Consider the following 16,800-nt stretch of genomic DNA (forward strand, 5'->3'; position numbering starts at 1 on the left):
GAAGCCCAGTGAGGCTTTGCTCAGATCCAAACAGACAGTAGTTGGACAAATCATCAAATCAATCATCACAGTAGTGATGTGGTCTTTTTAAGGCAAACAAAAAGACTATATTTTAAGTCAGAAGACAAGAAAAGAAAGTCAGCAAAGGCAGCAATTTGCCTGATAATGATCCCGTACAGACAAATTATTTATAGCTGCAATATATAGTGTCTGAACCCTTTCTTTTCCTGCACATGGATATAGGTTAATATTTTTATACACACACAAAAATAACTAAAAATGCAAGAGGTGACGAGATAATTTAACAGGGGGACATAATTTCAGAATATCATATTCAAAGTTAGATGTTACCAAAATATACCTCAACTTAGGACAAGAAGTTATGAACAGCAATTAGATTTTTTGAAACATTATTTTTGGGGGCATTTTTGCCTTCTTTGATTGGACAGTGAACATGTTTCAGACAGCAAAAAGGGTAGAGAGAGCAGGGGAAGAGCCATGGGTTGCAATCGAACCCAGGACACGATATCGAACCTTGTCGTATATGGTCGCCGTATGATTTTGACGTACCAATATATGGCACACGAGGATTTAGATAAAATAACATTGCTTGCTGTTTATTTGCAATTTACGCATCAGAGGTGGCTCAATAAACACCCTTTTGGACGTAGCTTTGATAGATAAACGCTGGAAATATTGCAAAGTTCAGCTGTAGGACGGCTTTTCCCATGTTGTGTCAAATGTTTATTTATGGAAGCAGCCGTTTGTGTTTGTGACTGACCTCGCAGTTGAATTTTGGTGGTGAAGTATTCTTCTAGTCGACTTCTAAGCTCTGCGTCGTTCTCAAAGTCGTAGAAATGATGTTCAACCCACTGACGGAAAACATTGAGAACCCTGCGAGGTGAAAAAGGTAGTTGAGTTAATTTATTATTAGAGCTTCACAGGTTTATTAGGACAATATGCATACAGTTTGCAAAGTACATCTACAAGGGAAGATATTTCTACCGTTTGTTGACATTAACAATTATATTTGGTATGTCAAAGAAATACATAAGATTGCCAAGTAGTTCACAGAGACATGCCTTAAAAGGGAAAAGCAAACGTCGAAAGAGGGACACCTTCTGAAGTGCCAGTGTTAAAATACACAGTCTGACCACATTTAAGTGCTTACTGAACAACAGACCACACATACTTTTGTCCTGCATGTACACTCTAAAACATCCTGAAGGCTTTGTTTAAGACAGACACTTCAAAGATTTTAAACTCTTCCTCAGAATGTAATATAATAGCAGTACAGGACTTTACCTAGTTTATAAGGTCCACTCGTTTTGTCATCGTTTCTGTGACTAACATTCACAGAATTTACAGGAGCATGTTTGACACTAAGGAGCTCCCTCTTTTTTAAAAGGGGACTTACAAGATTAGGTCAGACTCTGCTGCTCCTTATAAGGATACACAGTCAAATACAAAAGTAATTCTGTGACATGGTGAGAACATTTTTGCCTTAACAGGGCGACAGACACAAGAAAGCACTTAAATAACAAGTAGAATAAGCTTTCTACAAATTTGAGTGATGTTTATCTAAAAATGCAGGTTGTCCAGCTGTGTATTAAACTCAAAGTTGTGTTTTGGAGCTTAGTAAAACACATAGCACTTGAATTTAAAATGACCCAAACATGAAGTTCATCTTACGATGTCCCTTGCCATTGCCAAACCTTGACTGCATTCACAAGATTTTCAAAACATTTGACTTCTGACCTTTGACCTTTACATCGAGGCCACTAACATTAAAAACCATCTGAGATTATTAGGAGATAGACCTAGGGTGTCAATTTGAAAGTCGTAGATGACTTCCTTCGTGTGTCATGGCATTCACAAGATTTTCAGAAAACTTGACCTTTGACCTCGTTCTTGAGGTTGAGGTCACTGAGCTTCAAACTCATCTGAGATTTTTAGTACATACCCTTATGGGGTCAATTTGAAGCTCATATGTTGCCTTGTTCTCAAGTTATCGCATTCACAAACTCAGGCGTCCACATCGCCTGCCCTCCCATGTGCCCGGCGGGGTGACGACAATACCAGATCAGCCTTTTACGGCCGAGGGGTTAAAAATAACAAAACAAACCAAAAACGCTACTTTTTGCCTTACATACAGTATTTCAGTGTTTAAAATGAGTATTGACTCAAGACTTTTGAACAGTATATTATTTCTTTCACTGTTAGTGTTCCCCGTCTTTCTACTTTCACTCAAATACACAATTAACTTGCACATGAGCAAATTCTTCACCTGAGTTGGACCGGCTGTACGTATTCCTTTCGGAACCTTTGGAGCTGGGCTACCATCGGATGATCATTGGTCATCAGTATCTGTCTGTCTTCATCTGTTGGTTCTGGATCAGGAATCGTAAGCCTGAGAAAAGAAATGATCAGGTGTACCCTGACGTCAGTTACAGTTGTGCAAAATCACGAATTATAGCAAAAGAATTACTGTAGTCACGGAAAAGACTGAACCTGTCTATCAGCAGGGTGAGAAACTCGTGTGGCTTGCAGAATGATCGGTATGTGGTAAGAAATGTGCGAACGAAATTGGGATCTAGAAAAAGATCAAACAGATGATAAACATAAAGGAAATTAAAATATTCATTGCCACTAGCGAAGCTTATGCAGCAGCTTACCAGCATACATATGGTATGTGAGCCTCTCTATGAGCTTGTCCACTGTGCCGGCTTTAATGATGGGGATTCCTGTTTTGCTCTGCACTTTGTCCTCAAACACTATATTCTCCTCAGAGTCCTGCACCGCAAAACGGTACACCTCTGGAGAGGGCAGTCTTAGAGGCTGTGCCTGCTCCTCTTGCTGCAGCTCAGTGTCCAACATGCGATCTAAAGTAGACCGGTATTGCAGAGTCACCAGCGCTGCCATCCACGCTTCCTTCTCCTCTGCTGTACGAGCACAGAATACGGCACGGGTATCATCTTTGGCTACCAGTTCAAAGGCGTTCCGCAGCTCTGGCGAGTCCTCGCGGTCCGTAATGCTGACCTTCCTCAGAACAAACTTCTCTTTCAGACGGAACTCCGCCCCGCTACCCGCTCCCGGGAGCCGTGAACTCTGATTGGCCTTACAGCTGATCATCAGGCCATCAAAAAGGAAGTTGTGTCTCTCGTGTTTAGCACCTGCACGTATAAGCGGGCCCTCCAAGATGAACTCGCTGCAGCACTGACCGATGTCTTTTCCCTCCCAGCCGTCGATGCTTTTCTGGATCTCGTTCATGCGTTTGATGGCTAGCTGTTTGCTACGAATCTGCCTGCTATACAGACGATACATTGGCTCACTGTGAGGGAGGAATAAAGTTTGGTCAGAAAACCCCAAAGCTCAGTGCACAAGTTTTTAAATGCTGAACCACTGAAATATAAGTAGACAAACATAAGTCTTTATTGCTTATTAATAGTAAGTAGACGTACCCAGGTTTACGTCGAGGCTGGTGTTTGGCATAAATTCGCTCCATGCTAGATTGAAGGTTAAGCAGAGCTGTAAGCGCCTGTTTCAGACATTCTCTGTCGTCTAGGTCTTCACTGCGCTCTTGAAGTTGCTGTAAAACGTATCAGAAATATTCACGATTACATAATATCAACGTCTTCAGCTTTAAAAAGACAAAGTGCAGGTGTAGCTGATAATGGCACCAAAGGCTTGTTCATATGATGTATGAATGGCTTACTGGGACACTTAATGGAGTTGATTACATTATTTTAAAGTCCTACAGAAAGCCTGTGTTAAATGCAATTAAAATAGTATTTGATGTGTTACATCTCATATTAATTGTTGGGCAATCTCAATCTAACGGCTGCGTTTTCCTGGAGCATCAGGCTCAGTTATTACATCACTCTGGCATGATGATGGTGCCACAGGACAGAGAGCTTTCTCTCGTGACACCATGTGAACATTGCTCAAAAGTTATGTACCGTGTTGGATGTGATAAGTGTGTCTTTTGTTGCCTTTTCCTTCCATAACGCCAACAGGTGGCGGCAAATGGCTACCCTGCCCTGAGCCTGGTTCTGCCAGAGGTTTCTCAATATGAAAAGGAGGTTTTTCCTTCCCACTGTCGCCAAGTGTTTGATCAGAGAGTCGTTTGATGGTTGGCGTTTTCTTTGTATTATTGTATGGTCCTTACAATAAAAGCACTGTGAGGCAGCTGTTGTTCCGATTTTGTGCCACTTAAATAAAACTGAACTGAAAAAATTTTTTAATTTAAAGCAAAAAGGTCTGAATTTGTGGTTTGTGTCACACTTATTACCATTTCACTAGCACTCGAAGAGGGGCGGACGAGTGTTTGCAGGCAACTAGACCTGATTGTGACCAAAGCAACAAGGCTTTTGCCAGCTGGATGGGGAATACTATACTATGACTGGTAGTTGCCAAGAGATCAGCAGCCTCTAGGTTAATTTGAGTCTTTAGCAATCGATTTCCTAGTGACTGCCATTAACCTCCAGCAACCACTCTCCAAACTTTCAGGAAACTAATCTTTTTTCCCCATATGACCGAGGCTTTATTCACCAAACCCTACACTGTCGTCATGGTTGTCACGTGTCAAAAATGCAAACAAAACACCACTTAGAAACGTTAAAATTACTTCATATTATGCAGTATTCTATAGTTAATAAGCTGCAGGGGCGTATTATTTCCTATTTTATTTATTTGAGGTCTTAGGAAAGTTTGGACTTGGAGAAGGCTTTGTAATTTTGTCAAACTTATCCATCTTTTACCTAGCGCCTGTGTCCTTTTTAATGGCTCTAGCGCTTCAGAATATGCACTGGAGAGATATAACTGACAAGCAGACCGTATCATAGTATAAAAGGACTTTAAATAGATTCAGTTCCCTACAATAGTTTTGCAAGCCGATGATATGCTTCTCTTCATCTCAAAATTGGAAAAAAAAAATCTACTCCCATGTTGATGTCAAAATTAAGGATCTCTCCCTGGCTATAATATTAATTTTGATAAAGCAAGAGCAATGCCAGTTGGTTTTGATAGCAAAACTTCATATCCATCCATTTCCCCTTTCTCCTGGTCTGACTTGGGATTTTTATATCTAGGGATCGATATAAAGCCTAATGTTAGGTACCTCTTGAGACACAATTTGACCACAGTACAAAAAGAAATAAATAAAGACCTTGCAAGATGGATGAATCCGCCAATTTCATGGATGGGTAGAATAAGTCTAATAAAGATGAAGAGGCTTTACTATTATCTTAAAGGTGATGGAACTCCTTTTGCAAAATTGGGATGTAATCCCTTTGATTTAGTAGGAGACATGCAAAAATAAATCTCGCACAAAAACAAAAGACAAGCCAATTCTTCAAAATACAATGAAAAGCTGGCAAGATATAAACAACTGTATTTGAGGAAGAATTTGTTTACCTACATTACACTGCTTTCAACAATAGAGATTTTCTCCCTGCCATGAATTTGGTTGTATTTGGATCCTAGCACAGAAGAGGTATCAAAATAATAATAGCAGGCCTGTTTGATAAAAACTACATACATAAGCTGTGCGCCCAACTTCAAAATACCTTTGGCCTTCCTCAGAAAGACTTGTATATCTTCAAATTCATCACTATGTGTCACAGGATTCTCGCTTGCTTCCATAGAAAAAATTCAAGTTTACTTAAAAAAAAAAAAAAAAAAAAAGGTTTTATTTTGGGTTTTTATAACATCCTGCAGAAATATGATAATCAATCAATATTGGGAATGGTCTCAGTCAATGGGTCAATGGATGATTTACAGAAAGCCTATGGTGAGGACGATTAAAAAAAAAAAAAAAAAAAAAAAAAGTAAACATGATAATATCATGTGGTCAGTGGTCACATATCTGTAAACCCCAACATCCATCAATTGTGTGCATCATTAACAATAAATCAGGGTTGTGATGGGCAGTCAATTTGGGGAAAAAAAAAAAAAAGTAAACATTAGGACAAACCTGCAGTAGCTCAAAGTAGTGCATACAGTGGTACACTGGGACCATCATCAGCTGGGGAAGGATATATTGCACAGCTTCTTTAAAGCCTTCTGTAACTGACTGCAGAAACAGAAAGAGAAAAATGAATAATAAGAACACTATGAACAGATTTGACCAACCAACATAACAGCAAATTTTCCACCTCAATACAAAAAGTCTTTTTCCCCCTAAACAGCATTTAACTCAGTAAATCTGTTTCAAAACAAAAACATTTTCCTATCCAGAAAAAAAAAAAAACCCACAACATTTAGAAATGTGATATGCATTTATTCATATGTAAGTCACAGAGACGTTATTTTAAAGTGAAACTGAAAGTTGAGTGTTTATATTGCAGTTAGCTAAACCACCAAATAAGTTGTTGCTGGATGTGTTTAGACCTGTCTAAAGCTCGCCTTTCGTGCCTCCAGGATAAGCCAGTGTACAAGTGTATGGTTGTATTCAACTCAAATGATAAATGAATGACAAAAATTGATCATAAAAAAAAAAAAAGACTAAAATGTCGGCCCTGACTAAAAATATTGTACAAAACGTACAGTCGGTCAGCAAAGACAGATAAAATGGGTACATCCCAGTCTGTTAATGTAAAATCAGCCCAAATGAGAGGGTACAGGGGGACCAGGGGGAGCAAGAAGCAGTTGATCAAGTAAGGCAGAGGTAACCAGAAAGGGAGGGGTGTCACAGTATCCTTTTAAAGCTCCTGTTCCCCAGATAGCCGAATCAGAATCAATACGCTCGTACTCAGACTCCTCTGCAGCGACCACAGTCTCTGCATGCAGGGAAGAAGTCTGGGGGAAGGGGGATCGTGTGCATTAGAGAAAGGCATCAGCTGCCTGATGCACCCAGATGGACAGCAAGGAAACAATGATCCAAGTTTAGATCATGTTATTGATACGTCAGCATCCTGCAGATTCACAAAGTGTACACGTGCTTTTTGTCACCGTTTTGAGACTCATCAGTTTTGAGATATAACGCTTACAGGGAACCTAAGGAATCCGTGTATTTATATTCATGTTTGTCACCCAATTCATGAGCATGTAGTTGACTTATTTCTGTCCAGAGTGGGTGCAATCACACAAATATAAAATAGAGAGAAATGGACTTTATGATTTACTGACTATTTTGTAACTTCTTCTGTAAATCTGATGTCATCAGAAATCTGGAAAAGGTGCTTACATGCCACAGGATCCTGCTTTCCACTGAAGCAATGCAGCTATGCAGGTATCACAAACCCAGTGTGAAACAAGAATTTTCATACACAACAGAAACCTCACAGATAAATAATATGCTAGCCCTGATCTAGATGCTTTCAGCGAAGATTCGACAACTTGGTGAGACTATTGATCTTAAGAGTCTTTAAAGAAAACAAAACTGGATTTCCATTTCTAATCATAATTTAAACTTATCATACATCTCTAAAGGGATATGCATCATTTTTGCTTTTGGCCCCCGACCCTCCTCTTCACCAGGAGAAAAAAAAAAAAAAAAAAAGTCCTGCAGTGTAGCTGGCTGTTCTATTTTTAAAAGGCGATGTAATTTACCCACAATAGCAGACGCTGCAGAGTGCAGGGGCTGAGTGCTCGACAGACGCATCTGTCTGACAGAGAGGAGGGGCAGAAAGTCAAGAAGGGTGGAAAAAGTAAGATGAAGCACATGCTTTGAGACAAAAGCTGAAGAGGAGAACCAATGTGGCCACTGCCACAGGTTTGACTGGAACATGTGCCATTTCATCCAGGTGTCCACATAACTGAGCGTGCTGGATAAAGAAGGTAGAAAGAAGATGAGATGAGTAACTGGTTGGTGGAGAAACACCATTACACCATCTCCCGTTAGGACAACTGATGATCAACATGTATACATGTACACGTGCGCACGCACACACATCTCCGATTGTGCACTCGAGCAAAGTGGATTTGCAAGATCTCTTTCCATCAGATGCCGTAAGAGCTGAATGTCTTAGCTGCTGGGTTAACGAAAAGGCACAGCCATGTATCATTTCCTTAAATTTTGCTTCCAAAGGGGTCTTTATGAATCGTTCTCCAGGATTTCTGAAGGTCTCTCAAAGTCTTTCTTTGGACATTGGCTGAATTTTCACCTGCGTTCAGTCCAGTTCTTGTACCTGACCTTTTTTTTTTCTTTTTTTAAAAAAAAGAGGATTTTTATTTTTGTTAAGCTGCTTAACACCGAGATATAATTCAAATAGCCCAAAAAAGGCTCAAGGGATAACTCATAACTCAAGGGATGAAAGAGTGTTGTGTATACACATAACAGAGAATTCTTTAAGTAATTTGTTACTAGGAGCCAATCACAAAAACACATCATTTGTTCCAGTTTCTAACAGTTTGACAAAAAAAAAAAAAAAAAAGTATTTTTGCTCAAATAACAATGTGATTCCCAAAGAGCTATTAGCAGAAAACAGTGCTGTGGCAGTGTGCCATTATAAATTTTGAAGAAACTGGACAAGTAAGGTGAGAAGAGAAGTCGTTATCCCACAACTTAGACATTCACATTATTCACACTCTCATTACACATACATATAGGATCTTGGGGGTGGGCACAATCACGGAGTCCAAATTACCACCAGGGTGTATACCTCACCCCTGACGTCGTTGCCCACCTCTCAATTTTAAATACACTTAGTCATTGAGGGCTAGCAGGAGGGACTATGCGCTTACCTGCTGCTCCTTGGCAGGTAGCTCCATGCCCTCCTGGGTTTTAATTGCACCTTAGAACACATATGCATCAACACTACAATGAGCGGGTGGAGGGAGGTTTGGAGTCTTCTCCCACCCCCATTCTCTGCGGCCTGCTGGAGCGGGAGGGCTAGTAGGAGGAGTTGGCCGTCCGACTGCGGTCTGGGGTGTGGGGCCTCCCTGCTGCTGCGGAGTCGGGGTGGTCTGCCTCTCCCCACCGCAGGGAAAAGGGTAACACCACCTGGGTCTGGGTGCAATTCCCCCCTCCAGGGGCAAGGGTACCTAGACCCGGTTTGTAGAGTACGCTTGGGGAGTGTGATTGTGTGTACAGCGTCTCTTTATGTCTGTCTCCACGTTGGTTGAGTGTGGAGTGAGTGCATATGAGAGCATGAGGGTGGGAATGGATGTTTGTGTCTGTGTGTGCCTGTATGTCTGTGTCTATATGTCAGGTTGGGTATCAGACGCCACCTCTCTGGGGACACCTCAGGCCCTCCAAGGTTTGGAGACCTATCTCCACCCACCACCACTTCCCCTGCCGGTGGCGGACTCCCTCAGGTGTCGGTGTGTTGGTGGTTCTTTGTGTCTGGGGGTGGGCGTCCGGGTACACACCGGCTCACTCCTTGGCGGCCGCTTGTCGGGGCCTGGGGCCTGGGGCTCGCTCGGGCCCCTTTGGAGGTGGGGTGCCCCCGGCCTCTCGGCCTGGGGCTCGGTCACTCAGGCGCAGCTGGGGGCCGGCGGAGCTCACGGGCGCGTCACTGCAACTCCCCCTGACTTCTGCTCCGCGGCTGCTGGGCGAGCCCTCATCTGGGACTCTCCTCAGCTCTTACTGGAACAGTGGCGCGGCTGCCCCTCTGTTGGTCTTCCATGGTCTCTTGTGTTCTGGGGGCCTCTGGATGTCTGGAGTTTTGATCTCCTCCATACCCGCTTCACACCCTGGAGGACGGGGCTGTGGCCCCCCCACACTCCCTAGCAGATCATTACATGGAGAAACCTTTGGAATGCAAGCATGCTGATCCACACAGGTATGCACACATGGGTATTCACAGACGCGGACTAAAGCTTTCTTGGCTGCTGCCTCAAAGCACACTGTGCGCTGTCTATCTTGCGTGCTGCACAATATCGTTTATTATTTAGTAAATATTGATATCTATGACTAGCTAGTTTATTGTGATGGTGCTTTGTTTTCTCTATTATTATGTTGCTCTTTGTTGTTTGCTGTCTCCTCTGTTTTTTTTGTTTGTTTTTTTTTTTTTTCTCCATACAGGTGACCCAGGAGTTCTTTTTTTTTTCTCTCTCTTCCCCCCCCCCCCTTCTCACCGTCTCTTCTCCCCTTTGGTTTTCTTTCTTTCTCTCCCCCTCCTATTTATTTAAAAAAAAAAAAAAAAAAAAAAAAAAAAAAATGACAAAGGATGAACTGAAGCTCTGCCATCACGTAATGTCGCATACTGCTGCTTCTGATGTCATTTAGAGAGAAGAAAAAAAAAAAAAAAAAAAAAGAGAAGAGAAGTCGTCTCATGATGTCAACATCACTATCTACAGCAGATGAACACTACCTGAAAGTCATGTCCTTAAAAACAATTAATTAAAAAATAAAAAAGACCTGATAAAGAACCTGAGAGATTCATCTACTGTTCACTGAAGCCTCATCAGAAATGGTCTCAGAGGAAGGGTGGCTTCTACTGAGGCCACTGGATTGAAAATAAGTGGCAATATGATGGAATAACAAACACATGGAGGTGGGCAGGACAGAGAAACGTACCATCAGATTTTGCTACACCACACAATGCTTTCCAGAAAGTGTGATCTGTGTTTTTCAGCAATGCGAATGATCCCAAACACACCATCACTGCAACCCCAGAGCCTGGACAGCGTGGGATCATCTTGACAGCCAACATCCAAAGAAGGGCTTCTTCAAGAAGCCTGGAGAACCTATTTCAGAAGATTCCTTCTAATGGAGAAGCTGAAACTGAACCCCTTAGATTATGAATCTTAATTGCTATTTTCTGTTGACTGAACTGATTAATTGACTGATACGTTCTTACATATATAAATCGATATATACACTCAAGCAAAGACACTTTTTAGTTATGTGCTGCTGCTTTAGCTTGTGAAACAAAACAGTTCTTTGTTTTAAAAAAAAAAAAAAGTCTTATCAATATGGTGCACAAATAAAGCTGTATTCATACAATACAGTTGTATTGTATGAACTCTCATACAATGAGTATATGGAAATAAACACCAGGTGTGAATAATCAGAAGACTGTGCCAGCACTCTAACTGTGGTTAGTCTAGCGGTTCACGAATAAACACAGCGAGGCCTCAAAATGAGGTACAGGCAAGGCTGCAGGGCACTCACTCAGCCAGACTTGGTTTCCTCACTGCCAACAAGATACAAATGAAGCCTAAAGGTAGATGATTCGTAACAAACAGAAATTTGACTAGAACAAAATTAGACACTTGTTTTGAAAAGCTTAAAAAAGAAGAACAGAAAACAGTCTCATTCTGCAAGTGGTGTTACAGTGACTCTGGAGCTCTGATGCTGCATCATGTGAGCACTCCACCTCACTGGGCTTTGGCCTGAGAAAACACCAGAAAATATTTAATCTTCAAAGGCTGCCAAACTGCACCCCACTGAGCATAATTCAATGCTATTCTTGTGAGGAATGTCCAAATAAAACAATGCAGCAGCAGCGAATAAACTGTACACAGGACGCTGGATATGTCATGACATGCACTCGGCGATATTAAGAGGAATTCCACCCGGCATGCAGGTTGACTTCAAAGCAGAACAGGAACAAATAATGAAACAATGTTTGCTGGGTATAAACTCAAAATGACCTACTTACACCTTCATATAAAAAAATAAAAAATAAAAAAATAAAATACAGATTTTCCCTTTTTTATTTTACAGTATTTTTCAGTCTGTAAAGTTTATTTTTGGCACTGACAGAAAGAACTGATTCTCAGTTATAACAGCTGTAACCGTTAATTCTCGTACCTAGTGATAATACAAAGTCAAAGTAAATAAAACTCAAATGCACACTGTAACACAAGTTCCAAAAAGTTAGGACGTTTTGTAAATGGCAAATAAAAGAATGCAATGATTTGCAAATCTCATAAACCAACAGTAGAATATTAAAAAAAAATGTTTACACATGTTTACCACTGTGTAGCATCCCCTCTGCTTTTAACAACAGTCTGTAAACATCTGGGCACTGAGGAGAGCAGCTGCTTGACTCGTTGTCCCATTTCTGCCTGTAGAGGATTCCAGCACCTGGACTTATCTATGAAGCTATGCCATTACAGTAGCTCTAGCATGTGGCATTGCTGAAATATTAAAGGCCTTCCCTGAAAAAGATAATGTCTATACGGAAGCATACGTTGCTCTAAAACTTGTATATACTTTTTAGGGCTTATGCCCCCTTTCCAGATGTGCCAACTGCCGAATCCATCATCACTAATGCGCCCCACATGTTATCAGAGATGACACCTTTTGAACTGAGCCCTGATGTCAAGTCAGAAGCTCTTCTAATGCTTTAGTGAGGAAGAGACAGCATCCAAGTTTTCCCCCAAAAGAAACTTAAAAATTTTAAATTTTGAGGCACATTGTTCTGAAGTTGTTCCACGATTTGTCAATGCAGATTTATTTTTTAATACCAGATCGTTTTATTCACTTGTTACCAGTTGCAAAATGTAATTTTCTTTTCAGCACCGATTACATTTCCGTCCCTTTTTCACACCCGTCCCAGCTTTTGATTCATGTGGCTTCCATTAAATTCAAAATGAGCAAATATTTTCATGAAACAGTCCAATGGGCCCATCTTTTGAATTGTGGATGTGAGGTTGTATAAATCTGACAGTATGTTTTTAAACCAAACAAATGTAGAGACCCGAGCGTCACCTTTCCAAACTCTTATGAAATCTCTTACCTGGAAGTAGAGGCCAACTGTTGGTCGTGCCATCAAGCTGTTGAAATGTGAATGAAATTCCCCGCCGAGGATGTCTTGAGACAAAGTCTCGTAGGGATCGAAGGCCTGCTCCTGCACACACATGCAGAATAATACAAGTCTTAAGAAAAACATCACAGAAAGACGGTGTCATATCTGAGTCATCAGCGCCGTCTCCATCATAACCACAAGTTACACAAAGTAGTTAATCAAGTAATGACTTACAGTAATAAGTGTTTTTACACAAACAGATGGGTTTCATTGGAATGTTCTTAGTTCTTAGAAAAGATCCTCAGTAATTAACCTTCTTTTCACCCATTTTGTTGTTTATTTGTGTGTGTTTCCGTTAACAGTCTCCTAAACTGCTGTCCTAATGTCCTCCTTAGAAATTCCTCATATCCTTTTGAATCCATTATTCTGATCAACAACTGCAAGATATACAAGCCCTAAAGTAACAGAGCAGCCCGAATGTTGATTCTACCTCCACCATATTTTACAATGGCTGGATGTTGTTTTTGTGTTAGTGTGCGGCGTCTTTTTTTTCTTTTTTTTTCCTTTTTCTTTTTTTCTTTAGTCATAACACTATGGGTACCAGAAGTGTTGTGGTAAACCAACTTTCAAGTTGCTTTTCTCAAGAACACAATTTAAAAGTTTCTTTCTCAAGAAACCGATTTGAAAGTTGCTTTCCTGAGAAAGCAGTTTTTGCTAGGAACCAAGCTTCGTTTTCTTTATTTATATGGAGAAATACCTTTATAACCACTGGCCAAAGTAGCTTTTCAAGACGTCGTTAGCACAGCTTTTCGCTCAGCTTTTCCCAATATGTGATCGAATAAAACATAAAAACTAATTTTGTCTTATTAGTTAGATTTGTTGGTCTATGATTCTGACTTGGATAATAATGACAATTTTTTGAGCAATCAAATGAAGAAACTTAATTTAATTACAAACTTTTTCTCTTTCTGCAGTAAATCCTAGATTGACTTGATTAGTTTGCTGTTAATTATCCGTCAGAGAAATAATCTCTCAAAAACTAAGAATTATTTTTGTTTCTATATTTTCCTAAAACAAGAATGATGCACTCATGCTGACATGCTGGTTTAGAATGAACGGATTTCCAACAAATCTAATAAATTCAAGCCATGCATTACATTTTTTTAACAACCACATGACAACTCAACACAAAAACAAAGTACCAAAACTGTTTTTTGTACAGTTTATTGCATATTGTGTATTTCCCAACCATACTAGTAAAAGCTCAGACAATATTTGGCCCGCGCCAAATATTGTGAACTTGTGTGTTTTAAGATTTGAAAATCAGAGTGACTTCATACCTCCGCCAGATCTTCAAAGCAGCTGCCCACCAACGGATGAGGGCTGCCATCAGCAGTCATCTCAACAGCGTCCTCAATCAACCCGAGCAGCTTCACAGTCAACTCGTGGATGTCTAGGATGTTACTGAAAACCACCTCGACATCCTGCAACGACAGGACAACATGAGTGCCCGTTTCACTGTTGTGGTGTGAAACGAGTAGCTATGTTAAACTGCTGTGACTAAGGATTTTTATCCTCCAATGCTGAAACCACAAATAAGTGAAAGGTCTTTCTACGCTGGTACAAGGCACAGAAAGAGAGTCCACATGACGAGGTTATGCAGTTTGTTAACACATGGACATGAGGGGAAAAAGGATAGAGTTACAAGATTATATGCATGACATTAAGATCCACTGGATGTCACACTAGAGCACCTTTATCTCAGACCAAAACAAACAGGCCACACTTCCGCCCTCCTTCCTTTTGTCTCTCACTTAAAACTTAGATGAGTTGTTTACAAGAGAACACAAAAAAAAAAAACCCCAAAAAGCCACAGCCATCTAACCACGCCAGCCCTGAAAATACATGAACGATTGTGATGTAATGTAACCCTGCCGGCACTGCCTTTTCCAGTCAACTTCTCTTTATTTGGGGGGGGGGGAGAGCACACACACACACACACACACACACACACACACACACACACCTCTTTAAGGAGGCTAAATCAGTTGACCAGAGTGCAAAAACATAACACAGTCAGAAGTAGAAGCAGAAGCTGTCTCAACATAATTGCATGTTCTGCATTCCACTGGGCCTCACAAAGTTGAATCCTCCTCACCCAAATGATACCACAAATTACCCAACCCAAAATATGCAAAGCCACAGCGACCCATTAAACTCGACTTTCCACTCAGTTCTTCTCAAACTGTAAACAGTGTTTAATCCCTTCCCTTACCTATACATTTCCTCCTTTTTATTTTTAGGGAATTTAGAGCATTTAAAAAAAAAAAAAAAAAAAAAAAAACACCTGTTAGAATGGGTTGTCTGCTAGCTGGAAGGTTAACGGTTCAATTACAGGCTTCCCTAGTTCTGCATGTTGAATTATCCTTGGACAAAATGCTGGACTCAAAGTCCTTTTCTCATTCCTAAGATTAATTTTAATGTTTCAATGTCTCATTTGTCAGCCACTCCGGCCGCTTTTATGCTCACTGCTTACCCCCTGTCGCAGAGCGAGACAACATTTACATCATATCTGCGACTATGTGATGATGTTGCAGCAGCGTGCAAAGCAACCAATGTGGAAAAGTGTACAGCAAAGTATACTGGTGCTTTCATTGTCTGTGTAATTCACACCTCTGCCTATTCCTCAAAGCATTTATCTCAGTTGATTGGCTTGTGATCAAAAAGACCATGTCAAGTCAAACCACCCACCCTCAAGTAGCTTGTGCTGCTCTCCAGGCATGATATAATTCACCTATTCTGACTTTAGAGCTCATTTTAACCTGCAATATAGTGTAATTGTCCATAGGCAGGAGTATGTTTTTTTTCCTGTATGGGGCTTCTACTCCTCAATGAGCTGATCCCATGGAATAGTAGACATTTCCCTTTTCTGAGGGCGACATGTCCTCATCTCTCTGAATCTGGGCCTAGATCTGCTCCCCAGAGGCACTGTGTATGGAGATCTGCATCAGACTGTTCTTGAACAGTGGCTATGCTATCAGGGACGATCAAAGCGCACAAGGTTGAGTTCATATCTCTGAAGACATTGTTAACAGTCTAAGCCTGTCAGTACCCCCTTCAAACACTAAGTCTACCCCCGAACAATCCAGGGCTTCACTGAAGCCTGACCTGGCATTTGTGTCTGGAGTTGTTGGTTCATTTGTGCCTCTTGACAGCTGAAAAACATCTGAAAAACAAAAGGTTCAACATGCAGTCTCCTGTTTTTGTTTTGCATGCTTTTTTGGACAGGAGCTTTGAGCAGTGTTTTCAAGTTGTGCAGCATCAAGCTGGTCCTCACCACTCACCTTTTGTTTAAACTGAACAGCTTTCCTTAAAGTGTATCCCAAGCAGTGCAAATCACTGTGTCCTCACTTGGATAAAGGGGCTACTTGCTAACTTGAGACTTTAAAATGAGACATTGAAAATGCCAAGAATGACCACTTTAGGTTACATGCATAACCTCCGTTCTCAGAGTAACATGCGTAAGCTCGCCTCAGCCCTTCTTGTTGGGGAAATATGATAAGTGCTTACCTTGAGTAATGACTGCATAGTAGTTCAAGCCACTTAAGGGTTGGTGGTTCAGTCTGACATGGTCACCAGCAATTCAGAATTGGCATACTGAGGCAAATTCCTCTGAGAAATGTGAAGGGAGGCACATCCCACAGTAAGACATCTCACTCATGTTACTCTGAGAACTGTGGTTACGCAAGTAACCTAAAGTTCCTTTGGTTAGCCTTCTGTAAGAAGGATATGAATTGCTATTTAATGGCTGTTTACTGAGTAAGAGGGAGGAGAGACAAATCCCTTTGGGGTTGTGTCAGGAAGGGTATCCAACATTAAAACTGCCAAATCAACCCACTGTGACGATCCCTTGTGAATAAGGGAGCAGCTGAAAGTAGGTTTACTATATATGAGTCAGAGAGCATGGGTCATGCTTTGTGTGATGAAGAGGAACTGTAACCTTTTAAGGCCAAACATAATGACATGTTTCTTGTATGATGCTGATACTGACTGCCGATTATAGGACAGTGCATTGAGAAATGACAATACTTTTTTTAGATTCTGATGCTTCATTCATTTTGACATAAAGTCATACTGTAAGCAAAGCAGTATTGATAGT

At 40.9% G+C, this 16,800-nt stretch overlaps 1 protein-coding gene across 1 annotated transcript in view; it reads right to left on the bottom strand.

The window, feature by feature from the left end:
• sos2 (son of sevenless homolog 2 (Drosophila)) overlaps positions 1-16,800 on the bottom strand; it is a 43,692-nt gene that overhangs the window by 8,476 nt on the left and 18,416 nt on the right. The window contains exons 6-13 of the mRNA XM_086275985.1: positions 13,982-14,125; positions 12,633-12,743; positions 5,975-6,073; positions 3,462-3,589; positions 2,676-3,331; positions 2,512-2,593; positions 2,288-2,410; positions 782-894 (exon numbers count right to left, since the gene is read on the bottom strand). Coding sequence (XP_086132111.1) covers positions 782-894; positions 2,288-2,410; positions 2,512-2,593; positions 2,676-3,331; positions 3,462-3,589; positions 5,975-6,073; positions 12,633-12,743; positions 13,982-14,125 — 1,456 coding nt within the window. The remainder of the gene's footprint in view (positions 1-781; positions 895-2,287; positions 2,411-2,511; positions 2,594-2,675; positions 3,332-3,461; positions 3,590-5,974; positions 6,074-12,632; positions 12,744-13,981; positions 14,126-16,800) is intronic.

The sequence above is a fragment of the Aulonocara sp. 'chitande type north' Nkhata Bay genome, linkage group LG19 (genome assembly GCF_057382095.1).
Source record: "Aulonocara sp. 'chitande type north' Nkhata Bay isolate Kocher_YH1m ecotype deep benthic linkage group LG19, A_spYH_male_GT1.1, whole genome shotgun sequence".
In the NCBI taxonomy this organism is placed as follows: domain Eukaryota; kingdom Metazoa; phylum Chordata; class Actinopteri; order Cichliformes; family Cichlidae; genus Aulonocara; species Aulonocara sp. 'chitande type north' Nkhata Bay.